General features: G+C 39.5%; 1 protein-coding gene across 7 annotated transcripts in view; it reads right to left on the bottom strand.

Annotated features, from left to right (window-relative positions):
- Positions 1–21,921, bottom strand: part of Lmpt (four and a half LIM domains protein limpet) — a 119,864-nt gene that overhangs the window by 22,418 nt on the left and 75,525 nt on the right. For 6 of the 7 annotated variants that reach the window (XM_071782752.1, XM_071782761.1, XM_071782767.1 and 3 more), the window contains 3 exons: positions 18,238–18,412; positions 16,985–17,218; positions 16,494–16,718 (listed from right to left, as the gene is read on the bottom strand). In XM_071782752.1, the coding sequence (XP_071638853.1) occupies positions 16,494–16,718; positions 16,985–17,218; positions 18,238–18,412 (634 nt within the window). The remainder of the gene's footprint in view (positions 1–16,493; positions 16,719–16,984; positions 17,219–18,237; positions 18,413–21,921) is intronic. The other variant, XM_071782737.1, reaches the window with a different exon arrangement.

The raw sequence follows: 21,921 nt of genomic DNA, 5'->3' as shown, positions 1-21,921 counted from the left end.
GGAGGAGAACGGGGAACTTCCGACGCGGGTGTACGCTTCGTTAAATTCATCTCTCTTCAGCTTTATCCTCCGTGTTAAATCGTTGATGTCGCGTCGCCGTCGTCGTCGCCGTCGCCGTCGCCGCCACTGCTACCGCGTGCGACAGTCGCGAAAATACTCAAATTTATTTTTCACAGCGAAATGCATGTTTGAATAATCGGTTTTAATAATTTATGGCTGCGACTTACTACGACCTCAATCGAAACGACGTAATCAAGAACTGTGAATATGTCGATCCTATTAAGATTTTTGAAAAAAAGAAATTATTGTTCCTCAGCAACGCTTTTCATGTCCAAGATCAGAAAAATATTAATGCTTAACTATCGCTTCGTCAGTGTAAATAATCCATTAAAAGTGCAAAATTCCTCTTAAACTCGAACGTTCGATTTGATTTTGATTGAATAATAGACTTATTTTGCCATAAATGATTATTTATTTAAAAATAATTATCTAACTCCCAATGTCTCTATCTTACATATTTCGCAAATAGATATCAGATATCACTTATAAAGGGTGAAATACGAGGGAATATAAATCTCGCGCTTGTTACGCTTCTCGTTCCGCTTATTTATGAAACATAAGGGATGATTAATTAGTCTATTCGCAAATTTACTAGAGATTGCTACAATAAAAATAGCGGGTTGCAGTTGGGAACAACAAATCTCCGATAGTTCGTAAAGGCGCTATATAAATATTCTTTAAGAGTGACGGCGAGCGACCATAAACCGAACCGTTTACGATCAACCGTGAACGATCCACTCGCGACTTTTGACGGTTTTGCAATGAGACGCGCCGCGTCAGGCCGCGTCGTAACACTATGACATTTAGTATTATATCTATCTTTTTTAATTTTATGTATCTAGCAGCGAAAATAGAGAGATCATCCCTTACTGGCGCGTTCGTTCGCGTTTCCGTTTCACGAAAGAGTATCAGATTGCCGAGGCTACCCGACACGGTGATAAAAATGCGCGGTCGGCACCCCTCTGACTCAGAAATTCCCTGTCGATTTTTTCCCTTCGAGTCCGCCGAAAAAAAGCTTCGCCGCGCGCGGCGCCTTGATCCCTTGCCAAACAGGTGGTTCCGGGCCGCGCGCGTGGGAGTGCGGAAAAATAGAACTCGAACGAAAAGTAGAGATAGAGAGAGCAATCGGCGATGTAATTGGGTCGGAATGTTTCACACATCACCAATATCCCCCGGCCACCTACGCGCGAAGAAAACTCGCGCGCGGACGTTAATCCGCGTGACGCGGAATGCGAACTTGCCGGTTCTCGATTCGTGAGAATAATGTGATAATAATACACGTAAGAAATAAAAAAATATATGTTTATTAAAAATCATTGAAAAGAAAGAACATCGTTCTTTTCAATTTTTCTCGAAGAACGGTGTCGTTCTGACTTAACGTAATATGTATAAAGAAATTTCTGCAAAATTGTGTCGTAGCTCAATCTCGATGGTTCAATACCTATTTCCGTGTTGCACTTATTTCTGTACCTATTCTTGAAACGTGATCAGCGATATAGTATTTTATAGTTAACTATTTGTCTTATTGCTAGTCTTATCGGGAAGGCAATATCGTTAAAGATAATTGCAATAAACCGAATGCAATTTTATCTTGTATAATTCAAATAGTCATAAAATACGGGATCGATTAGTTCGTCAGTTTATCGTTATCGTAAACAACGTATCGAAATAGCTGCTCGTAAATAATCAAGATATCGAAATGTCGCGGCGGAGGATACCTAGAATATAATATTACGAGAGCCGGAAGAGGGTGGATTAAAAATATTCAGGCGACGCTTCGCGACGCGAAAAAAGAATGAGGCGTCTGATGAAGTTCGGCGTCGAGTCGGTGGAGTCTCGTCGTCGTGTAAATGTCGTGTTAGATGAGCGCTCGCGCGCGATGTATACGTATATTATTTGCAGACGGGTATGAGATTGATATTTTGGGAGACCCCACGCGAGAGGCACACGGCACCAATAAACGCCGCGGCACCGACGAGAGGGTTCCGCGCAAATATCAAGTGCGTTTTGTTATGGCGTTTGCGTACTGTTCTCATGTGAAAGCGTCCGGCGATTGCGAAATTGCACCCCTCGCATGCTTGAGAAATCGCTGATAAAGCAAAGTAGCCGGCGTTAATTGGTCCCCAGCATGTGGGGTCAATTAACACAATTGCTCATGGAACCCGAATGTCGTTGTTTTATTGTAATACATCTCGAGCATGACTTCTAATTTTGATTGACGCACTCACATGTTGTTAATATTAGTTAGTTTCTCGACTGGCAGTCGATGTTGCCGAAATAGTTGGCTGTCTAAATGGCTCTTGCTATTAGACAATTTTAACTACTGTCTATGTGTGTGTGTGTGTGTGTGTGTGTGTGTATGTGTGTGACAGGGGCAAGATTGTATAAATATTTAACATATACAAAATAATATATCGTGATTATGTGATATAAAATAATTTAGATATTTATTTTTACAATTATTTAGTAATAACATGGTAATAGTAATTTCAATTACATTCAGTAATCAACTAGATTTCCGTACATTCGGACTGTTGTGATGCCAATACTTGGTTACTAATTTCACGAAAGTGGGCGAATATGTCTGATAGGGAAGTGCGTGGGATCCTTTAGTAACGAATGCTTGCTTTGCGTAGCCAAATATTCGAAATATTTTGAGAACAAGCATTGCGCAAGATCGGAAGCTTGACTTGCGCGAGATTCCACGCGACGCGACGTGTGTCTGAGCGTGAGGGAGGTTTTCCTCACAGTAGAGTAGAGTATGAAAAATAAAGTTAGTGAACTGTTCGGATCTAAACTGCCTTATCGAATAACATTTATTGACATATTAGACCACGCGAGTAAAAACCAATGATCAACGTCGATTATTTTTAGTCGCTAAATACGTTGGATATTAAAAGACTCCATTCGTCTTGAAACCTGCTCGTGGCTATAAATGCACGGCTTCTGCACGTAGCAAGTAAATGCTCTAGCTGAGAGTGTAAATCCCTGCTTTTTTAACTCAACCCGCACAGATTACGACTGAGGATCCGCAATAGCTACACTATAGCTCGATCACCACGTCAGAAGTGCGAAAATTCACGCAGGTTTTTTATAGCTAACATAAATAAATAGCTTTCGTCAAACATAAACCACTTTAATTCAATAAATAGACAAATAAAATGTTCCAGTAATTCATGCATAGAATAATGCATAGAATAATCCAGCCTTATTCAGACTTTTTTTAAAGCCGTTTTAATATTTATTTTATTTTTAATTATTTTATGTTTCTATATATTTAATGTATTAAATTTATAAAAGAATTTTTAACTCATTTTATGAGAACATTTTGCCTGATCTTTCTCACGAACACAATTTTTTATTTGTACATATAATTACAAGTATTATATTCATATGGATTTCTCATAATCTTTTAACATACAACAGTAACTGGTGTATGTGAACTTTGGAATTGAAATATGAAGTTTGAAAAAAGGTAGAGTCATAAGAAAATTAAAGCTAGAAAATAACGCGAAGAATCAGATCAATTGTGAAAAATTTTCGAAATTTTATAAAGATTGTTAAAATCAACGCAACCTTTCGAAAGGAAATAATAAAATGATTTAATTACATAGATTAAAATTGTGATTACCCGTTACTTGAAATATATTTTTAGATGACTGTCAGAAGGCAATTTATTGCTAAAAAATTTTCCACATTCTCACATGTCTGATTGCAATATCTCGAAGAACATAAGTGTGTAGTTAGAATAAAACAATAATATAAATGTTTTTTTTCATCGTTTGCAGTGTATTCATTAAATTCAAGATTTTTATGTCGTTACTACAATTCAAGAGGATTCTGAACTATAAGAAGGACCACCATTCTGTAGTGTATTAATAAAAGCCACAAATTTTATAATCGCACGAGTCTGTATTAAAAATTCAATATAAAAATGTAAAAATAATTATTTTACATTACAGTTTCTTGAATTGGTATAATTATATGAAAGATTGAATTATATTTTATACCATTTTAGATTCTACAAGCGATTACGAAAATATTTAAAACTAAGGATTTATGCAATTATAAAACCTATGACTTTAATTCTCAAGCGTATTACCCAGAATGCTTTGTTCTGATCGGTGTCGGGTGTTGTGTACTGTATAGGTGGCTTTCCGGAACTCACATCCTCCGCGTCGACGAATTCATCGTCGTCCTCTTCGAACGATGATCTCGCTCTCGAGTCCTCCCCTCTCCTCCAAATACTCGATCCCTTACTCGAACTATCGAAAATAACATTTCTGATTCTTTCGTAGTCTTCCTCGCTGGCGTCTTCGAAGCTGGACACTTTCAACGCCTTCGTCTTATCTCTTCGCGATCGTTCCACAGAGGCGACGGCGCTGGTTGTCACGTAAGTTTGTTTATCCTGATCATCCGACTGATCTCTCGAGCTGGATCGAAACCTTTTGTTCTTGAAGGACTTTCTAGCGGAGTTTGCTCGAGAGCACAAATCCTTTCTGCTCTCGGAGAATCCGATGACGCTGCTAACCAGCTCCTCTAAGGCATCATCATCGAATAGTATGTCCTCCAAAACGGTCTGTACTTCTACCGAGACGCTCTTCTTACTTTCCGATCTGGACAACGACGGGCTATTGGTTGGAGACGTGTTCGTCGACATGTCCTTTAACGCGTCACGCACCGTCTGCACGGATATGTCAGACTTGCGACGTTCTGAATCGCGATTTTTCTTCGACTTCTTCGTGTTCAAATCCTCCGCTGATTTACTGATTTCCGCGTTCTTGGACTTCAGTCTCGTAGGCTTTCTCAGGATCGTAGTGGAGGATTTGCCGGATCTCGGTTTCTTCTGGCTAACGAAGGTCTTCTTCTCTGTCTCTTCGGCAGCTGGACGGACAGCCGAGTCGATTTTCGTAAGATCGTTGGAAAGTTTTTTCACTTTTTTGGAAATGTCGATATTTTTCGATTTTTTCGATAAATCTGGAGATTTCGAGGCAGACTTTCTCGGTCTTCGCGCGATCCTTCTCTCCTCGTGATCAGACTCGTCGACTGACGAAGCTGAATGCGAGTCCTTGTACCTCTTGATGATCGGAAAGTCATCGAAGGATCTCGTGGTGGGCGCCTCGTTGCCCGAGTCCTTGTCAAAGGACGTGTCTACCTCGCTCGAGGAGGCGGATATTTTTTCTTCTTCGAGGGCAAACGGAATCGGCGTCGGTATCCTGACATACTTCTTCGGCTCCGGCGGAGCCAGCGATCGCGCGACTTGCTGTAAGCTCTCTCTAATTTCCATATTGATTCCCTCCAGGAATTTTTTCGCCTTGTCATAGTCGTCGTTGTCAACATTGTAATGTCGATCGGTTTGGACGATCCACGTTTCATCGTCCTCTCGTATGATATAACTGAAGTCCGGGCTGAGTCTCGAGTCCGGACTGTGTCTCGAGTCCGGTCGAGAGCCACCGAGCAAGTACCTGGTGCTGCACTCCGATAAGGTGCTTCGACCGTCGAAGTTCCTGTCTAACGATCGGAGTTCGCTTCGCACTCTCAGACTGTACTCGTGCAGATTTTCGAGCTTATGCCTAGCGTCGCGAGGTAGCCTCACGTCGATCGAATGACTAAAGCTACAGAGCGAATCGTGGATGCTCTGAATGTCATTGTTAGCCGGCTCGTGATAGGAGAGGCATGGTGTTGGTGGATTGATGCTGATCACTACGGCGTCAGACGCGTGTCGCAGGCACGCCAGCAGCTCCAGAACGCCGACGCAGCCGACCAACACCGATAGCAATAAACCCATCTTCGAATTAATTATTGAGAATGATCCGAGTTAGCTCATGAATAACCGTTCACATTTGGATTCATATTTGAATGAAGAATTTGTCTTGCAAGCAGAAATTCAAACTTTTTTTTCAAGGAATTGTATCGATTATTGAAATTGCAGTTTTGTTTATATTGATTACTGGTGATATTTGTCTCGTTGCATAATTCAAATGAGTGTTCTCGTACTTTCAATCAGCTATAAATAATTATGTTCTGGCAGCGTTTCGAATGATGATCTAATTCTTCACTTTTCATCAAACATGATCGCATCGTCGCTAAAATTAGCTTCACAGACGTCATTAAAATCCAAGAGACTTTTATGCAAGATTTTTTTAAATAAAATTTTTAAAACAGATAGTTTCTTTCTGCTGATCGATAAAGATCGTCGTATGCGATTTATTAATTTCTTCCTGTCCCGATGGAAATTGCTGACGAATAACGTCACATAACGAAAGAGAGAGAATGAGTGCCAATTCGCTGGAGATCATATGAGTCGTACACGCCTACCTTTTTCCAAATTCGTACGAAGTCTTACACCGCGCGATCGGGAGAACATGCGAGTCTTCTCTCGAGAGAGAACAGTCGCAGTTTGTAATCTCACAAGAATATTCTGTATTCCGGTCGATGAAAGACAATTTTGGCAGATGCCGTGCGAGCACGAAAACCCAATCGCAAGACACTTGTCTTCAGCTTCGGATGCAGCCCAGGATTTCCAAGAGTATTCCTGTGAAGAGTATTCTCCGCTCGATATCTATCTCGTTGTCCTCCCAAGGGAATATCCAACGAGAACCCCGACGTGAGACAAATTCGAGATCTCGTGAGATTTCTCACAGTCACGTTCAAATAAAGAAAGATACAATTCGTGAGAAATTCCACCTTAGATAACATTCTCGGGGATATTTCTCCGCATCTTTCGGTATTCTGGCGTTCCTTCCTGAAAGCATCGTCCGGATCGGGGGGCCTCCGACCTTTCGCGCGAGGCAACCTCGTGGCCTCTCAGCGGCGTGAGCACCGGTGTCTGTCGTAAGCACGGTAGTAATTCTTGGTGTCAATGACGTCACCGGGAAGACATACGACGATTACGCGATCTTGAGAGGGGGGCCGGACCACCCACGCGTCACTCTGGTGCCACCACTGAGAACGTAAGCGTTCTCCACTCATCGATGAAGGGGCATTGTGACGTCTGCGTTCCCCCTTTTCCTCCTCCTTTCCTTTCTTTCTCTCCCTTTCGGCGCTTTCGGTATCGAAACCGAAATGAGCGGCTATCCGAACGCGAGGATCATGTCCGATCACGCGATTATCGGCTTATCCATGCGGCCGGATGGCGGCCGGAGCACTGTTTTATTTTCCGCGGGCAAAAGCGGCTGACCAGGCTGGTGGCCGTCGGCTCGTTATGTCCCGATGCGTCGACGTCGACGTCGACGTCGCGAGACGACGGTTACGATGCGCGGGGCCCCGGCTAAAGGCTAAAGTTAGCCCGAATGTCCCTGAACGCGAGTCCCTGTCCTTAATGCACGATGCGATGAACGGCGCGATCGATTGGCTGCGGACGATAATTAGCAATGCCGATCCGCAGAGGCAGAGCAGTAGCAGCAGCAGCAGCAGCAGCCCTCACCGCCGCATACCGCGCCGCTTGCCAAAACTGTCGGCCATCGATTGTGCCGGTTCAATAATCGCAGTTTGTTCGCGAGAGAAAAGCAAACTCGCCGATGTTTTAGTGCGAGCGCATCGAATGCGACTCTCGTTCGTTAGAACGACCTGAATATTTCAACCACGTGATGACGCCGGTAATCTCATGTGGCTGCCAGAAGCGTAGATCTGAGAGGTAAACAAAATTTTTCAGTTTTGATGTACGTGGTACGTTAATTTGGCGCTTAGCCACTGATAATTAACTGATTCATATCTGATTGCTTGATAGCCATTTTCGCTCCACGTCAAGGTTAACTTTAATCTCTCCGATGCTGTGCCTTTCTCTATCATGAAATAAGATTAAGATAAAAATTCCATTATGTTATTGCAACATTAATGAAACATGAGATATAAGGAGAATTAACTCTACAATAATTCTGTAATGAGTTATAAACTTTATGACATGATAATCGTCTGTTATCGTTTTATATTGTCGATGATAATTATATCACTGAAGCCTTCCGTGTTTTTATTAATTGCAAGATTTTTCTTCCATTTTCTTTCAACGCGTACAGATTAGAACGAATAAAATACATCTGGAGGCAAAATGCAGTTCATTCAGTTCAAACAATTCTAAATTTATCGGAGGAAAATGTGGATTTCTGTACTCGGGTAACAGTACTCGGAAACCGAATTCCGTGCGACTATTAACAGGGTCAAGAATAGTTCGGCTGCAATTCTAAACTGGCTCTGCGTTCGATTCGCCGGATACGTTCGCTCTAAAACACGCGCGATGATTCTCGCGCACGGCGTTTAAAGTTTAAAGGCTGCACATCTCATGCCGCGCGCGGTGTTTACGCGCGCGCGGTCGGCCGCGTTCGGCCGAGAGAACAGAGTGAGCTTCTGGCGTCACCCGATAGATTTTATTTCGGTTACTTCATCGGTTTGTACGGATCAACGTCAGGATTCACGAACCCCGATACCGCGCGTTTTGCGCGCGGTACATCGCTCTGGCGCGCCTCCAACGAGGAGATATCGGAGCGGCGGCCCCCGGATCGAGCCCCTTATCGAACCCTCGATGATCCATATTCGCACGTCCCGATAGCGTCCGCGAACGACTCGAACGCGACGGAATCCGGGAAAGTCGGATTTCGCGGAAACGACGAGCGCCTCCCCCGGCCGCGGTCGCCCGATTTATCGCGTCCGAGTCACGACGCAAGTGGACAAACAAGATAGCAATGTGACAAAAATGTAGATACAACGAGAACGCGTGCTAAACGGTCAACACTCGTTGTCTCATCGACGAGTTACATTCGTGCGATTATCAGAAATGTTTTACTCACAGAGCAGACATAGCAGATGCAACGCAAGGACTTTTTAAGATTCTACAAAAATGTTTGAGATCCAACAAAAAGTACACTGATATAACAAACAGCGAATTCTTGATTCTTTAGTAATGCAATACAGATAAATTAACAGATTCGTTAAGAATTATTATGACTATCTATGTTTAAATAAATCTTTCAAATAATAGCAAAATTTTTAAAAATATTAAGAAAATATAGTTAATCTAAGATCCATTTAAATATCTATTTAATAAAATGTAACACAAAAATATTAAATAGTTCTGATACATCGTAATGACGATTTATTGCGTGCCGGAGATTTAATTGTATCAGCATAAATTACGAGGAATAAGATTCGTTTGTATAAGAAATTTTGCGCAATCGATTTAGATTGCTGCATGCAGTCGGGCGTTTCCGAGTAAAGACCCTGTTAGCCGTTTTGTCGGCTAAAAGGGACCTTCGCGTCAGCGATATTGGTCCTCGTGGATGGACCTTGCTCTCTACGTTTCGTCGCTGGGGTCGAGTTTCTTTAACGCTTGGCAACTCGGTTGCCAAGGGCGTTGTGCGCTCACAACACCCCGTTAATATAATTAAAATCGAGCATTGTCTTTGAGTGATGCATTTGTAGGTACTTGTGCCGCAAGGTTTAATCTTAATCTTACAATTAATCTTAATCTCGTCCGCTTTGTTTGATTAACAATGAATGAATTTTTCAACGTTAAGTGCCAAGTGTCCTACGCAGGATATGACTCAATCATTTCTTGGTGCCATTTTACACGATATGTGCTATCTATAAATGCTGTCGAGAGTCTTTAAGATACCACATGTTGAAGACCATTTTCTTTTAAACCTCTTTTCTTTTAAACTTCTGTTAAGATAAGTACTGAGATAATAAATATCCGACACATTTTGACATTTTTCCCAATGTTCGTTCTTTCTGGATAAACTTAGAAAATTGCAGATGAATTTCCGAAAAAACGTTTACTACTGTTAAGAACTAGATTTATGAAAAATCTCGCAATAAGAAGAAAAGATAAAGAATTATGAAATCATTTGATAGAAAAACAATGTTCTTACACCAATATATTCAAAAATAGCTATATGATAATTTGTTTAAGTTATTTTAATTAATTTTTCAGTTCGGAATATTTAAGAACACTTACGACACTTTCAATGTAATGTTCTTATTCGTATTTTACTGGGCGTTTTTTTTTCGGAGGCGCGATACGCTCTATTAAAATTCATAAAGACATGCAATGGAATCGGAGAATGAAGAATCGCGAGACACGCGAGTGGGTGATGGAGCATCGGCTGCGCAATCCACCGGTCCGGACCACTTCCCCGACTGCCGCCGAAAATAAACGTGTACGTCGACAGCGTATCGGGATGCAAACCAAAATAAATCGGCGCTGCGTCTTGCGACGTCTCGCTCCGCGAATTCACTCGTCAGATTATCCGACGCGTCGAGTGTCCACTGGCACGCAATCGCGATTAATCCAAAAAGTGTTACTCGCCAGATCCATAATGGCGAGAGAACATACACATCGCTTTAACTCATTAACCTCTATGCGATAAAAGATCATTTTCTTACGCAGCGTATGTAAATTATATGTATTCGTAATTAAATTTATGTACATTTTTATTTTAAATCTTTCTCTCTTAAATATGTATATCGAAACGTTTTTTTTTCTTGATTCGACCATATGCGAATAATTAAGAAGCTTTAAAATGTTTTTCGGTAGTTTTGAAATTAACTTTCAGATTAGCACGTTATTTTATCATCCCTGCTAATCACATATGACACTTTTAACACGTTGCTTTATTATTAATAAATGGACTAGCGATTTCGTGAATTGTCGCTGAACCGAATTTCTATCTTTAGCATCTTGACAATCTATTAAAAAAAAAATATTGATGTAATAAGTTTTCCACGAATCACTAATAAGATATTCAACAGAAATATGTGAGGAAAAGGCGACAGTACGTGTAAAGAATAAATAAGAAAAAGCAGGTGTCAACATAATATCAATTTGACGTTATAAATAGCGTCATGGTACCGAACGGTAAGCCGTTAAAGCATTGAGCATACAATCGGACTACACCTTGTCGAAAAGCAAATTGGACTCGCTGTGAGTGGAGGACCTTGACTCTGCCCGTAAAAGCCAAGAACGGACTCGGAGCGGGTCTTCCCCACGTGTGTGCGCGCCGTTCGCAGGTAATGGCTAATCGATGAACCGTAAAAAAAAGCAACGTCCAAACACTCTTGAGAGAGAGAGAGAGAGATCGATCGGCGTGTAATCCAGATGTAGAAGAAAACGCGTGCTCGCGACATCGTATCCTATCAGCGGCAGCGCGACGGCGGTTGCGGTGGCGGCGGGCGGTGCGGTGGAGGTCGAAATTAGTCGACCTCCTTGCCCGCACCCGAGAGAGCCGGTTCTCCTGGAGGGAAACGGAACAATGCCAATGCTATTTCGGTCGATGATCGAACGGCGGCGGTGGCCACGGTCGAAGAAAAGCGTGCCACCGGATCTGAAAAGCCCCGCAACTCGTTCGCCGCGAGCCGACCGAATTAGATTAAAGTGGCGGAACTGAAGTCTAGTCGCCGCTGACGGGATTATTCCCTCAGGACCGCGCGAGTCCCTCGTCTCTTCGGTTTGACATCAGGTATACACCTACATCAAATCGACCGTGATCTCGTTTCGCGACTCACAGAGCCCATTAATATACGCTCTTCTCTTTCTCTCTCACTATCTCTATCTCGTTCTCTTTGCTCTCCGTCGTTTCTTTTATCTTAACTTTAATGTAACGTTGGTGGCGCGTGACCCAAATTGCGTCGTATTGCTGCGAACTCGTTTTTGTCGCGAAGTATTTATTATTGGACCGTACAATCTGTTACGCTATCAGATATTACAATTTTTTTGCAAAGCAATTTGAAACAGCTTTTGCGCGAAGCAAATATATTTTATTCGCAAGATTCTTTAATGGAATCATTTATAAAGCGAATTAATTATTTGCAGTAAGTACAATTTAGCCAAATTTCGCTAAATCGCATGCTAAAACTTCAAGATAAACATTCTCAAATTAGTTGAAAAATTATAATTTGCCGTACTTATAAATATTTTTCAAAACTGTTTATTTTTAATCAAAATCGCGGAAGTAATTATAATAGTGACAGACTCGGTCTGGCCGATCAAGATGAAACGTACCTCTGGCAACCAGGAAATGGTCAAGTGCAAAGACCTAGCTAGAATGCCTGGCGTTCGAGAGGCGCGCAACCCCTTGCCATCGCATAGCATTTCTTACCAACAAGAGTGTCACTGACATTCTAATTATTTTTGTTAAATGTCTCATTCATCAGCGAATTGCAAAATGCTATTATATCGTGGTATTCGAACCTTAATAGTTTATTATCTGCTTAAATATTAATAAATATTGTATGTATAAATAAATACTTTGGTATTTAAAACAAAATTTTAGATATACTGATTAAAGTATAATTTTCTAAAAGAATTGGATTACACTACTATAACCGAGTGAATGAGCTATATTTAACACAAATGAGCGCATTCAGAGATACATTTTTAGCTGTTCGAGTTGGCATCGAGCTGAACGGACAACTAATAATGATCTTTTGCTACTAAAAGCTTTAACTAACATTAAATCATAATGAATCGCATCTAAAAGCAAAACCTCGTTTTGCACAATTGGCCAAATCGCAGAGCAGTATATTTACTGTATGCGTTGTTTCTGTTACATTTTCAGTTTATGTGCTAATAATAAATTAGCGGATTTAAGAAGTGACTGCTCGATAAATCACTTTAACACGAGTGTCCATGTAATTTCGCGTCTTGAAGCACTGTTGTGATTAATTTACATGAAATATAATATACAAGTAATTCAGACAATTTTTCAAACAAGTCTCACAATTATTATCTAAATAATCAAAAATCGTTAAATATTTATCGTACATCAATAATGTCTCCAGAAACAATTTCTTTTTACAAGTACACGTAAAGATATAAATTGATACTTAATTGTCTAGCTAAAATTCACGGTAAAATCTTTAAAAATGTGATATTATCGATATTAAAAATTATAATTTACAGACCCGTTCTAAATTCGTATATCATATAGCAATTTTCATGCAGCAGTTGCACGTCGTAAAAACGCTGCTCGCTTGAAATAGACAATATGCCAGAATTTTACGGTGACGCTATTACAACACGTTGCGTCATTGTTACGCCATGCTTTCATATAAAACCCGCCACTTGCTTGTTCGGAGCTCAGAACACTCGCAAAGTCTCGACAGAAAGCTCCAACGACCGTGCCAAAAAATCGCGTACCTACTCCTACAAAAATTGAGAGCTCCATTTATACGATCCGCATTCTGCGCGATTTATATCGTAAATATTTTCGCAAATTGCACCGATGTAAGTTGTCTTTATATTGCACAATCTTTTGCATTAAAGTTGCGTTATTAGAATACATTAATTTTTACTGCAAGTCCCAATCGGTTGTCACTGTATATATTCCATTATCACATCATTTTTATCGTAGACGGAACAATCTCTAATTCACACCGTCGCGACATTGCAAATATGTACAGCGCGAATTGTCTTTGTGTAAATTGTTTTGTATCCTTAGGCGCGTCGTAATTTTACGAGATGTTCGCGCGGGTGCGAGTGGGGGAGGGGGGGAATGTGTACTTTGTTTTCTGGGGTAGTGTTTGCGTACTTTATTATCAGATATACAGATATAAATCGATATAGCGAGTGGGTCATTTCACCAGGGTCCTTACCATCCCGCCATGACTTTTACGCGACGACTTTTCTTTCCGATCGTTCGCGGTTGCGGACGATCTTGGCAGCCGACCCGTAAACACTTTTCCTCGAGCGATTATCGCGCAACCGTGTCTGACTACGCGCTGGCGCACTTCACTTACCGAAATCCAAAACCACCTTTCTCGAGTGACCGCAGGCCGTGGTCGTCACGACGGATTTCGTGTCAGGGAAAGACACGGTCACTTTTTTTTTTGGTTGGTTAATCGGACGGAAAGACAAGAGATATCGCTTTTCTGTATGGATTTAAAAAGAAAGTACGAATCTTCTACTACCGCAATAAGGATATTACGTCGATTGATTCGCGCGCTTTCGTCGTCTTTCGTTCCCTTCCTGAAACTCTCTGACTGGCTCTAATAAAAGACCCGAACGGGTCAGTCTCTGGATCCCATCGTGGGGTGGGAGCTTCGACAAGGAATCAAAATAGATTACCGGCCAACGAGGTTTCCGGTTGGTTTAAAACCAACCTGAGGCAATAATTCTTAACGAAACAGCTGACACTTTTCGTAGGTGAATTCCGCAACTTCGAAGAATCTCGCGTTACGTAATTCGACTTATGTATGTAAGCCTACATTACATGGAATCACATGATATCGTAATTTTTTTCACTGTATCGATTAATCTGAAATAAATTCGTAGTAATTCTCGATAAGTTTGAGAATAAAGTACTGATATCAATTTTATTCCGTAAGAAATCCCGAAAAATCCGCAAGAATTTTTATTTTTATGACAGATTTTTTTAAATCTTTAGTTCTGAAGTTGTTTTCGTTGAATTTCAATATTAATGCGTCAACAATCTTTGAATTTGAAGCGATAAAAGATAAAAGACTCTCCGCGTATTTTAAACCGAATAAAACTATAAAATGACATAATTTTTGATCGATGTATAAATAAGTTTATTATGATAAATTTAGTTTTTGAAAACTTGTAACGTTTCTAAATTGCAAAATATATTATTGTCAACTTCTCTGGCGTAATATTTCGTGTAAATTGTTATGATCCGCCAACTGTCTTGACAGATCACAATGAAAAACTGAGAATCTTGGCGCATAAATCGGCGGTTCGTGTTGTCGCAATATAATTTGCATTGCGCAGTTCCGAAAGTGACGAACGGCCGACTATGATGTTCCTCCGCTATCTTACTCGATCTCTATTTTCGTTCATCTAAATAAAGCCGAAAGTGGCCCAGTTTCTACGCAACAAGCGAAACAACGGCATGCAATTGCGCGACATTTAATATTATTCTTCAGATATTTTAAGAGAGGGCTAAAGTCCCTTTTATTGCTACATTGCCAGTTTACGTAGTATTTCGCAACGTGCAAACAAAGACGACAAACGGAATTACATGTGTGTTGTAACGTATTAGAAAGCGCAGATAATTGAAAGGCTCACGCTAAAAGATTGAATTGCAATTGTATATATTGCAAAATTCAAACACATGCCGATCAGCTAGCTTACCTCGCAAATGTATGTATGTAATATTGTAATGGAAAAGAAGATGCGCGTCTCTGTGAAAAACCAGTTAAAGCTTAAAGAAAAGATGCGTTCATTGAAAACCAAATTGCCGGGACGTACGACTTGAACGTCTACCTTGACGACAGCGCTTATATTTGGGTCACTTGAGATTTCAGGTTTTCTTAATGCAAAAGCAATGCCATCGGCGTAATAAACGTCTGGCGAAATGATGTACGGTACGAGGTATAGCCTTACCGGCGTCGCGAGAATGCCTTAAATGGATAGGACGACTCCGTCGACATCCCGGGAAAGAGCGCATTCGAGTACAGATACGATCGGATTGCGCATAATCGATTCTGTGCAGCCTCTCGGTCTTAAATTGTAAACCATGAAATACAGTGATTGTGATCTTTTTCATTTTTTTTATCCTTCATATATTTACATTTCTTATTGTTTAGCGTTTTATACAATTTCGCTTTTATCGAGCATTTTACGGGCATTCGTACGATCGCCAATGCCAGTTTCACGGACTGTTGCATTAAGATAGATACGTACCGTTGCCGGTAAGGCAGATGGCTGAGGATAAACTCGTTAACCACTGAGGTCTGACAATTACCTACCTCGACTACTGCGACGGCTTTCCTTCGTTAACGCCCAACGATAATTCTGTTCTTAATAAATATTATCTACTATTGTTTTGTATAAACGACGGATATTTTTTTAAATAATGTTTTATCCATCCCAATGTCTCTGATTATTTTTACATCATCAACTATGGATTCATTTATGCAACTGTTATTGAATAATTTTGAAACATCTTGATGCTAGTATGTTACACAATTCAATTGAACTTGATTTTTATTTGAGATTTTTACTTGATTTTTACTTGAACATGATATTTTTACTTGTGATTTTAAAATTATCTATTTGTATTTATATGGAAACATCATGTAAACCATAAAAATCATCAAACATCAAATCAAGATATTTGCCATACAGAAATAATTGACATATCTCTTTTTCGAATTCTTAGTTTTATCATATTTTGATATATTTGTGTAATTCATATTTTCTGTAATTCTTTTACTGACTAAAATTATAATGCAATATATGTTTTTATACATATATGATACCAATTTTTTTAATTCAAAGGAAATTGCAAATAAATGTAAAGATATAAAGATCATCAAATTATAACATTTCATATTATATAGCTAGTCAAAGTACCACAATTTTTTTACGCGGTAACAATTTGCGAAACAATCAATCTGAATTCGGCAATGGTCGCCGTATTATTTCATGTAAAATGTAAACGGCTCTCTTTTTCCGTGCGTATATAAATGTCGATACTCACCTCGTCACACGCTGCACATCTCGGTTTAAGTTGTTCCGCATAATGCCTCTCACAGAAAAGCATGTCGTCGTGCACGCAATAAGCGAGATCGACCAGGAGTTCTTTGCAATCCGTGCATCTGAAGCATGTCGGGTGATAAAGGAGACCCAGTTTGCTGGCTGACACAGCGAGGCTGCCGTATTTCAGGGACGATTCGCACACGCCGCACTCCTGGAAGACAAAAGCCTGCACATTAGAAACTTTGCTGTTGACGCGGATTTGCGTTTGTTACTCTCAATATTGATTTCTTACGTCAAAGTTTCATTACCCTATCATTTTACGGAAAGATCTCATTTTGCGTTGTAAAATTCTTGTGAGAAATTCTTGTATTAAAAATTTTATATCATATAAAAATTAATTTCTATGTGATATAAAATTTAGAATTGGTTTTATAAATTAATTTTCAGAATTTTTTTTAATGCGTGGTGCTGAAAACTGAAAACTCTACTCACGAGATCTCTCTCGGGAACTTCCTGCACACTACCGATGTCCAGGGCGATCTCATTCCTGGCGGCCATGAAATCGTCCGCGCTGCTGGCATGTTTGGGATCCAAGTGGCGACAGTAAGCCCTTGCTAAATCCTGTTTAGGCAACTGGATCGCTAATTGACGATCTCTGTGCCGTTCGCCGGGCGTGCCGAGTCTTGGTACAGCGATCTCCGGTAGCATTGAGAAATATTCTTCCACCTGCGAAAAATAATTTGTCAGTTTCAATTACATAAGCTGCAATCGTATCTTTACTTGTGAATGCTAATAGAATTTAGGTTGCAAATATATACAAACAAGTAATGTGATTTTTCTTTAAAATAACTACAGAATATAAGCTTCCAAAGAACATCGCTTATTTCAGCTTCTGTATAAAAATCATGATTTTTTTTCGTAATATTGTTTTCAGCAAGATGTGCAAACGATCTACGCGATGCGATTTTAATATTACGAGCATCAAGATGAAAACATCGTAAATGCATCACAGTGCCAATCGGCCGCAAGTGGCCCGGGCTCGTAAAAAAATAAGGAGCGTCCGTAATAAAGCACACCGGCGGTGATAAAGACCAGTTCTGAGCCGTAAAGCTTCGCGCCGGGATTTTTCGAAAAATATTGAAGGTTGGCGGCAGGCCAAGATTCTCGTCGGCCGTCAAACGTCTCGCACGTCTATTTCGCTATGCACGCTTCGCTCCTACCTTTCCTCCGCCCACAACCACCCGTTATTATCCCATTCGCTTCGCGATATAAACCGCAAACGGCCGTTTAGGGAAACCACCTTTGTCAGCTGTGCGAGCACTGCGAGTTCTGTGTGTATATGTGAACGGTGATAGACGCGTTTCGTGACATCCAAAGATTAGAATTGCGATAGATAAAATTGTGTCAAATTAGAAAATAAAAAGTAATAATGCTTTTATTAAAAAATAAGATAAATATTTTGCGCTGATATGAGAACGTTGAACGGAATTGCAATCGAAGAATCTTCAAAGAATATTGTAAAAATTATTTATAATTTAATGGCAAAAAAGGGAGAGAGAGAAGAGAGGCGCGATTTATAATATTTTCTACAATATTTAAGAAATATTCTTTGCTTTCTATACATAGCGATCTGTTGATATTTCTTCATCTACTACATAACTCGTATATAATTTTTATAAATTATACTTTTAATATTCGTTTTTACAAAATATACAAAAATATAAAGAACAACGAAAAAAGCTGACCTTGTGCGATGGAAGTCCAGGAGGTGCCCAAGCGAGGCCTCTTTCTCTCGGATCCACGCCGATGGGCCCGTTCGACTCGTCGCCTTTAAGTCCCAATCGGGATCTGACGGACACCCATTCTTCGTGGCAGACATCATGGGCTTCGCGGGGACACTTGCAGCTAGTGCAGTTCTTTCTGAAAGAAAAACATATTTTTATTAAGTATCAGTTCCTCAACATGCGCAACGAAATCTTTTCCATTATCCGGACACTTTATGGCGGGCCGATTTTAATTACAGAATGATAAAGATTATTATAAGATCTCGCGACTCAATTAAAGTCTTTCGATTAAATCTCTTTCGTCCAAGAAAAGAGGTCCTCTGATAAATATTTGCTGCGTGTCTGTTGTTCATTAACTCTAGACCCTGGGGCGCTGTGATGAGGTATCCAATAAACTTTTATTACCTTTACATGTCATGCTCGTGCGTCGATAATCACATAATTAGGCCGAATGCCAACAATTTTTGGGGAAATTTGGGTTATATTTTCTCTTTAATCCTACAATAACGCTGTTATTTGTCATTGTTGCGTTAAACGTTCGCCTATAGCTTTGCGATACTTATTTACTAATTACTTTTACCACATCGTAAAGCTAAACATCACTGTTGGCGTTAGTTAATTAAATCAAACATTGATTAAGTGGGATGTTAATCAAGTAAGACGCGTTGCAAAAAGGTGAGGACAATATAAATGTCGCTATCGTTGCATATAAAAAAATTACAAGAATACAAAAAGATAGACTCCAAGACCGAAAATAGATTTCAATAAATGTTAAAGAAAGAATTATTACCGTATTGCAAAAATATAAATACATTAAGAACGCGTCGCAGAGATATTTGCATCATTCTATATTTGTATCTCATTCGCAGCAACGCCGATGGATCGGCGAATAGTCTTGCGACAGACGCGACCGATTAGCATAAGTAATATATACATAATATTTGTAGCGAGGTGTGCGAAAGATATCAATACCCATATGTTCGTGACGCGTGGGTGCGACAGGAAACTTTTACTGGCGAAAAGAGCGCGCGCGAGAGGCCGCGGATCGATACCAGCACTACCGTATCGAACGGCGATCGTATAATCAAGGGGATGCATTTGCGCCGGACGTTTATCGCGGCTTTACCGCACCCTTCCGGACGTGTCGGCCCCAAGGTCGTCGAGACCCTTGCCGCTAATGCCAGGGAGACCTTCTCTCGCAGCTATATCCTATGCCCCTTGTACACGATAACAGCTGGATAAGGACTCGATTATCGCGTTGGTAGGAATTTATTTTTTTCCTTTTTTTTATCCATGCTTCTTGTCTTTATTTTAAGACCCATTTGCACAAGAAAAACGAACATCCGTTGCAAATTAATATTTATTATTTGATAGTAATTTATTTTTTGCTTTACTTATTTAAAATATAAATTCTTACTTATTGTTAGTTTTTATCGCAATTATATCCATCTTAACAGGGTTATTAATTTCACTTTGAATGCATGACATTTTTTTCTCTGTATGTACATTTTTCTCCCTATAATGTATACATTATATATTGTTACTTAAATTGTAAATAAAATTTATATATAAGTTATTAATAAGCAATGAAATTTCATTTGTGTTTGATTTCTTTTTAATTTAATATTTTATGTATAACAAATTATATGATTTTGATATTATATATAATTTCCAATTATGCATTATAGAATAGTACAAAATTCTGCAAGGTTTTAATTACATTTAATATTTTAATGCATATTTTCAATAAATGTTCACTTTATAAAAAATATTCTTATTATATAGTAACAGAATAATAAATTATTTTTTAATCCTATTTTGTGGCTTCCTGTTTTATAATATCTAAAATTTTAGAATCGATGAAGGATAAAGTTTGTTATAAAAAAATGCAAGATGTCAAGGACGATACTTCTTGTCGTGCGAAGCGTCTCCGGGGGCGTATCATCGGCGATTTCCGTAATGTCACGTTGATAATGTCAGTCGTACAATTATCTTATTTGCCAGCGAGCCATAATTCGCGGTTTTACGAGGAATCTTGCGCTATAAAAAAAAATCCTCGTAGATCTTGGAAAGCGTCCGTTCGTCCCTTTCTCCGATGCTCTCGTTACAGCCAGACTTAATCTTATGCCTTGTCGAATGCGATATTTTACGCGAGGTTGGGTGCAAATTAACGTTGACGCCTCGTTAATTCGGCGGACGTGTTACGTTATACTTGCACGTGGATCGTAATTCACTCGAACGTAACTCACATCGACGATCGCCGCGCGCGTATACATTGCACTTACTGCCGTCATACGGATTGCAAACATAACATTCGAAATTCCTTTTTTATTTTTAACTCTTACCTAATTATGACAAAAAAGACTGACACGCTCAGTGAGTCATGGATATGAGCAAAAAGATACATATTAAATGTATCTTTTACGCGAAACGTGCTACTAAATTTACATATAAAATGTATCTTTTGCACGAAACATATTGCTGAATTTATGACACCTATTTTTTATCGGTTTCTATTTTTAAAGATCATAAATTTGACAACAAATTTTGGCAGACATTAATTATACCTTAACTTTTTTTTCGCAAGAATTCACGCGAAATTACTTCTTGCACGCACCATTTTTAGAAATTCATTATTTGCTTTGATAATATGCTTGATAATATATCTTCATCCATTTACTTTATGATTCCATAATCGAGACTTAAAAACATCAAAGAGGAATTTTATTTTATTTCGGTGTCATATCAGATATCGATATGGCAAATTAATTTTAAGTGGGAGGCGTGACGCGCGGAATAGCACGGTAAATTCCAAGAGAGAGAGATCCTTCTTTTTTTACAGAGGCGTAAGACATGTCGAGAACGCGCAAAGAAGAAAAAGTGCAAAAGTCGAGTGGAGAAACGCGACGTGTCATGTCGTCGACTTATATTAACACGACTAAGCAAAAAGAAAAACGAACAGACGAAAAAACATCTCTCGCGTTATAAGGATTGGGTTGTAATTAATACTGTTAGATATATTAGAGGAAAAAAATTATTTCTGTAATTCTGTTAGTCAAAGAATCATAGGATGATAGATCCTTTGCATCTTATGTAATAAGAAAACATAACGATAAGAAGAAGCAAGAGAGGCTGCGTGCTTAATAATATCTGGTTCGCAAGCAAACGTGGCAGCGTGAAAAATCAACTTCATTAACCTACAAACGTAGTCCAACATAAATCATTCGGTCGGGTTTGGCTTGGCGCTGCTTGCCCGTCGTTTTCCATCGTAAAGCACTGGGGAAACTGTTAGAAGCTTTCACCTAATAGATACTAACGGCAGCTAATTGCGTTCGCGCTATGTTCACTGGACGTTAGCGATCTCCTAAAACCCGATTGATAGATGGACCGCGTAATCTTTCGTGGACAAATCCGGTCAGCAATTCCGAGTCAGTGGAATCAAAAGCTTGACTTGATTGAAATTCTCTTCCAAAAAAGCACTTTTATTCTTTCTCTATAAATTATTGGGAAAGAAAATCTTTATTCACAGAATTTATTAGAAGAATTTTCAAGCTATAGTTACAAATGTTACGTTTGAGTTTATAATTTCGTATTAACAAATTGATTTTTTTATTCTGACTGTATGATTTTACGTTAAATAATTTG

Source organism: Temnothorax longispinosus, chromosome 1 (genome assembly GCF_030848805.1).
Source record: "Temnothorax longispinosus isolate EJ_2023e chromosome 1, Tlon_JGU_v1, whole genome shotgun sequence".
In the NCBI taxonomy this organism is placed as follows: domain Eukaryota; kingdom Metazoa; phylum Arthropoda; class Insecta; order Hymenoptera; family Formicidae; genus Temnothorax; species Temnothorax longispinosus.
The sequence above is the reverse complement of the archived record's forward strand: the minus strand, read 5'-3'. Positions and strand labels throughout refer to the sequence as shown.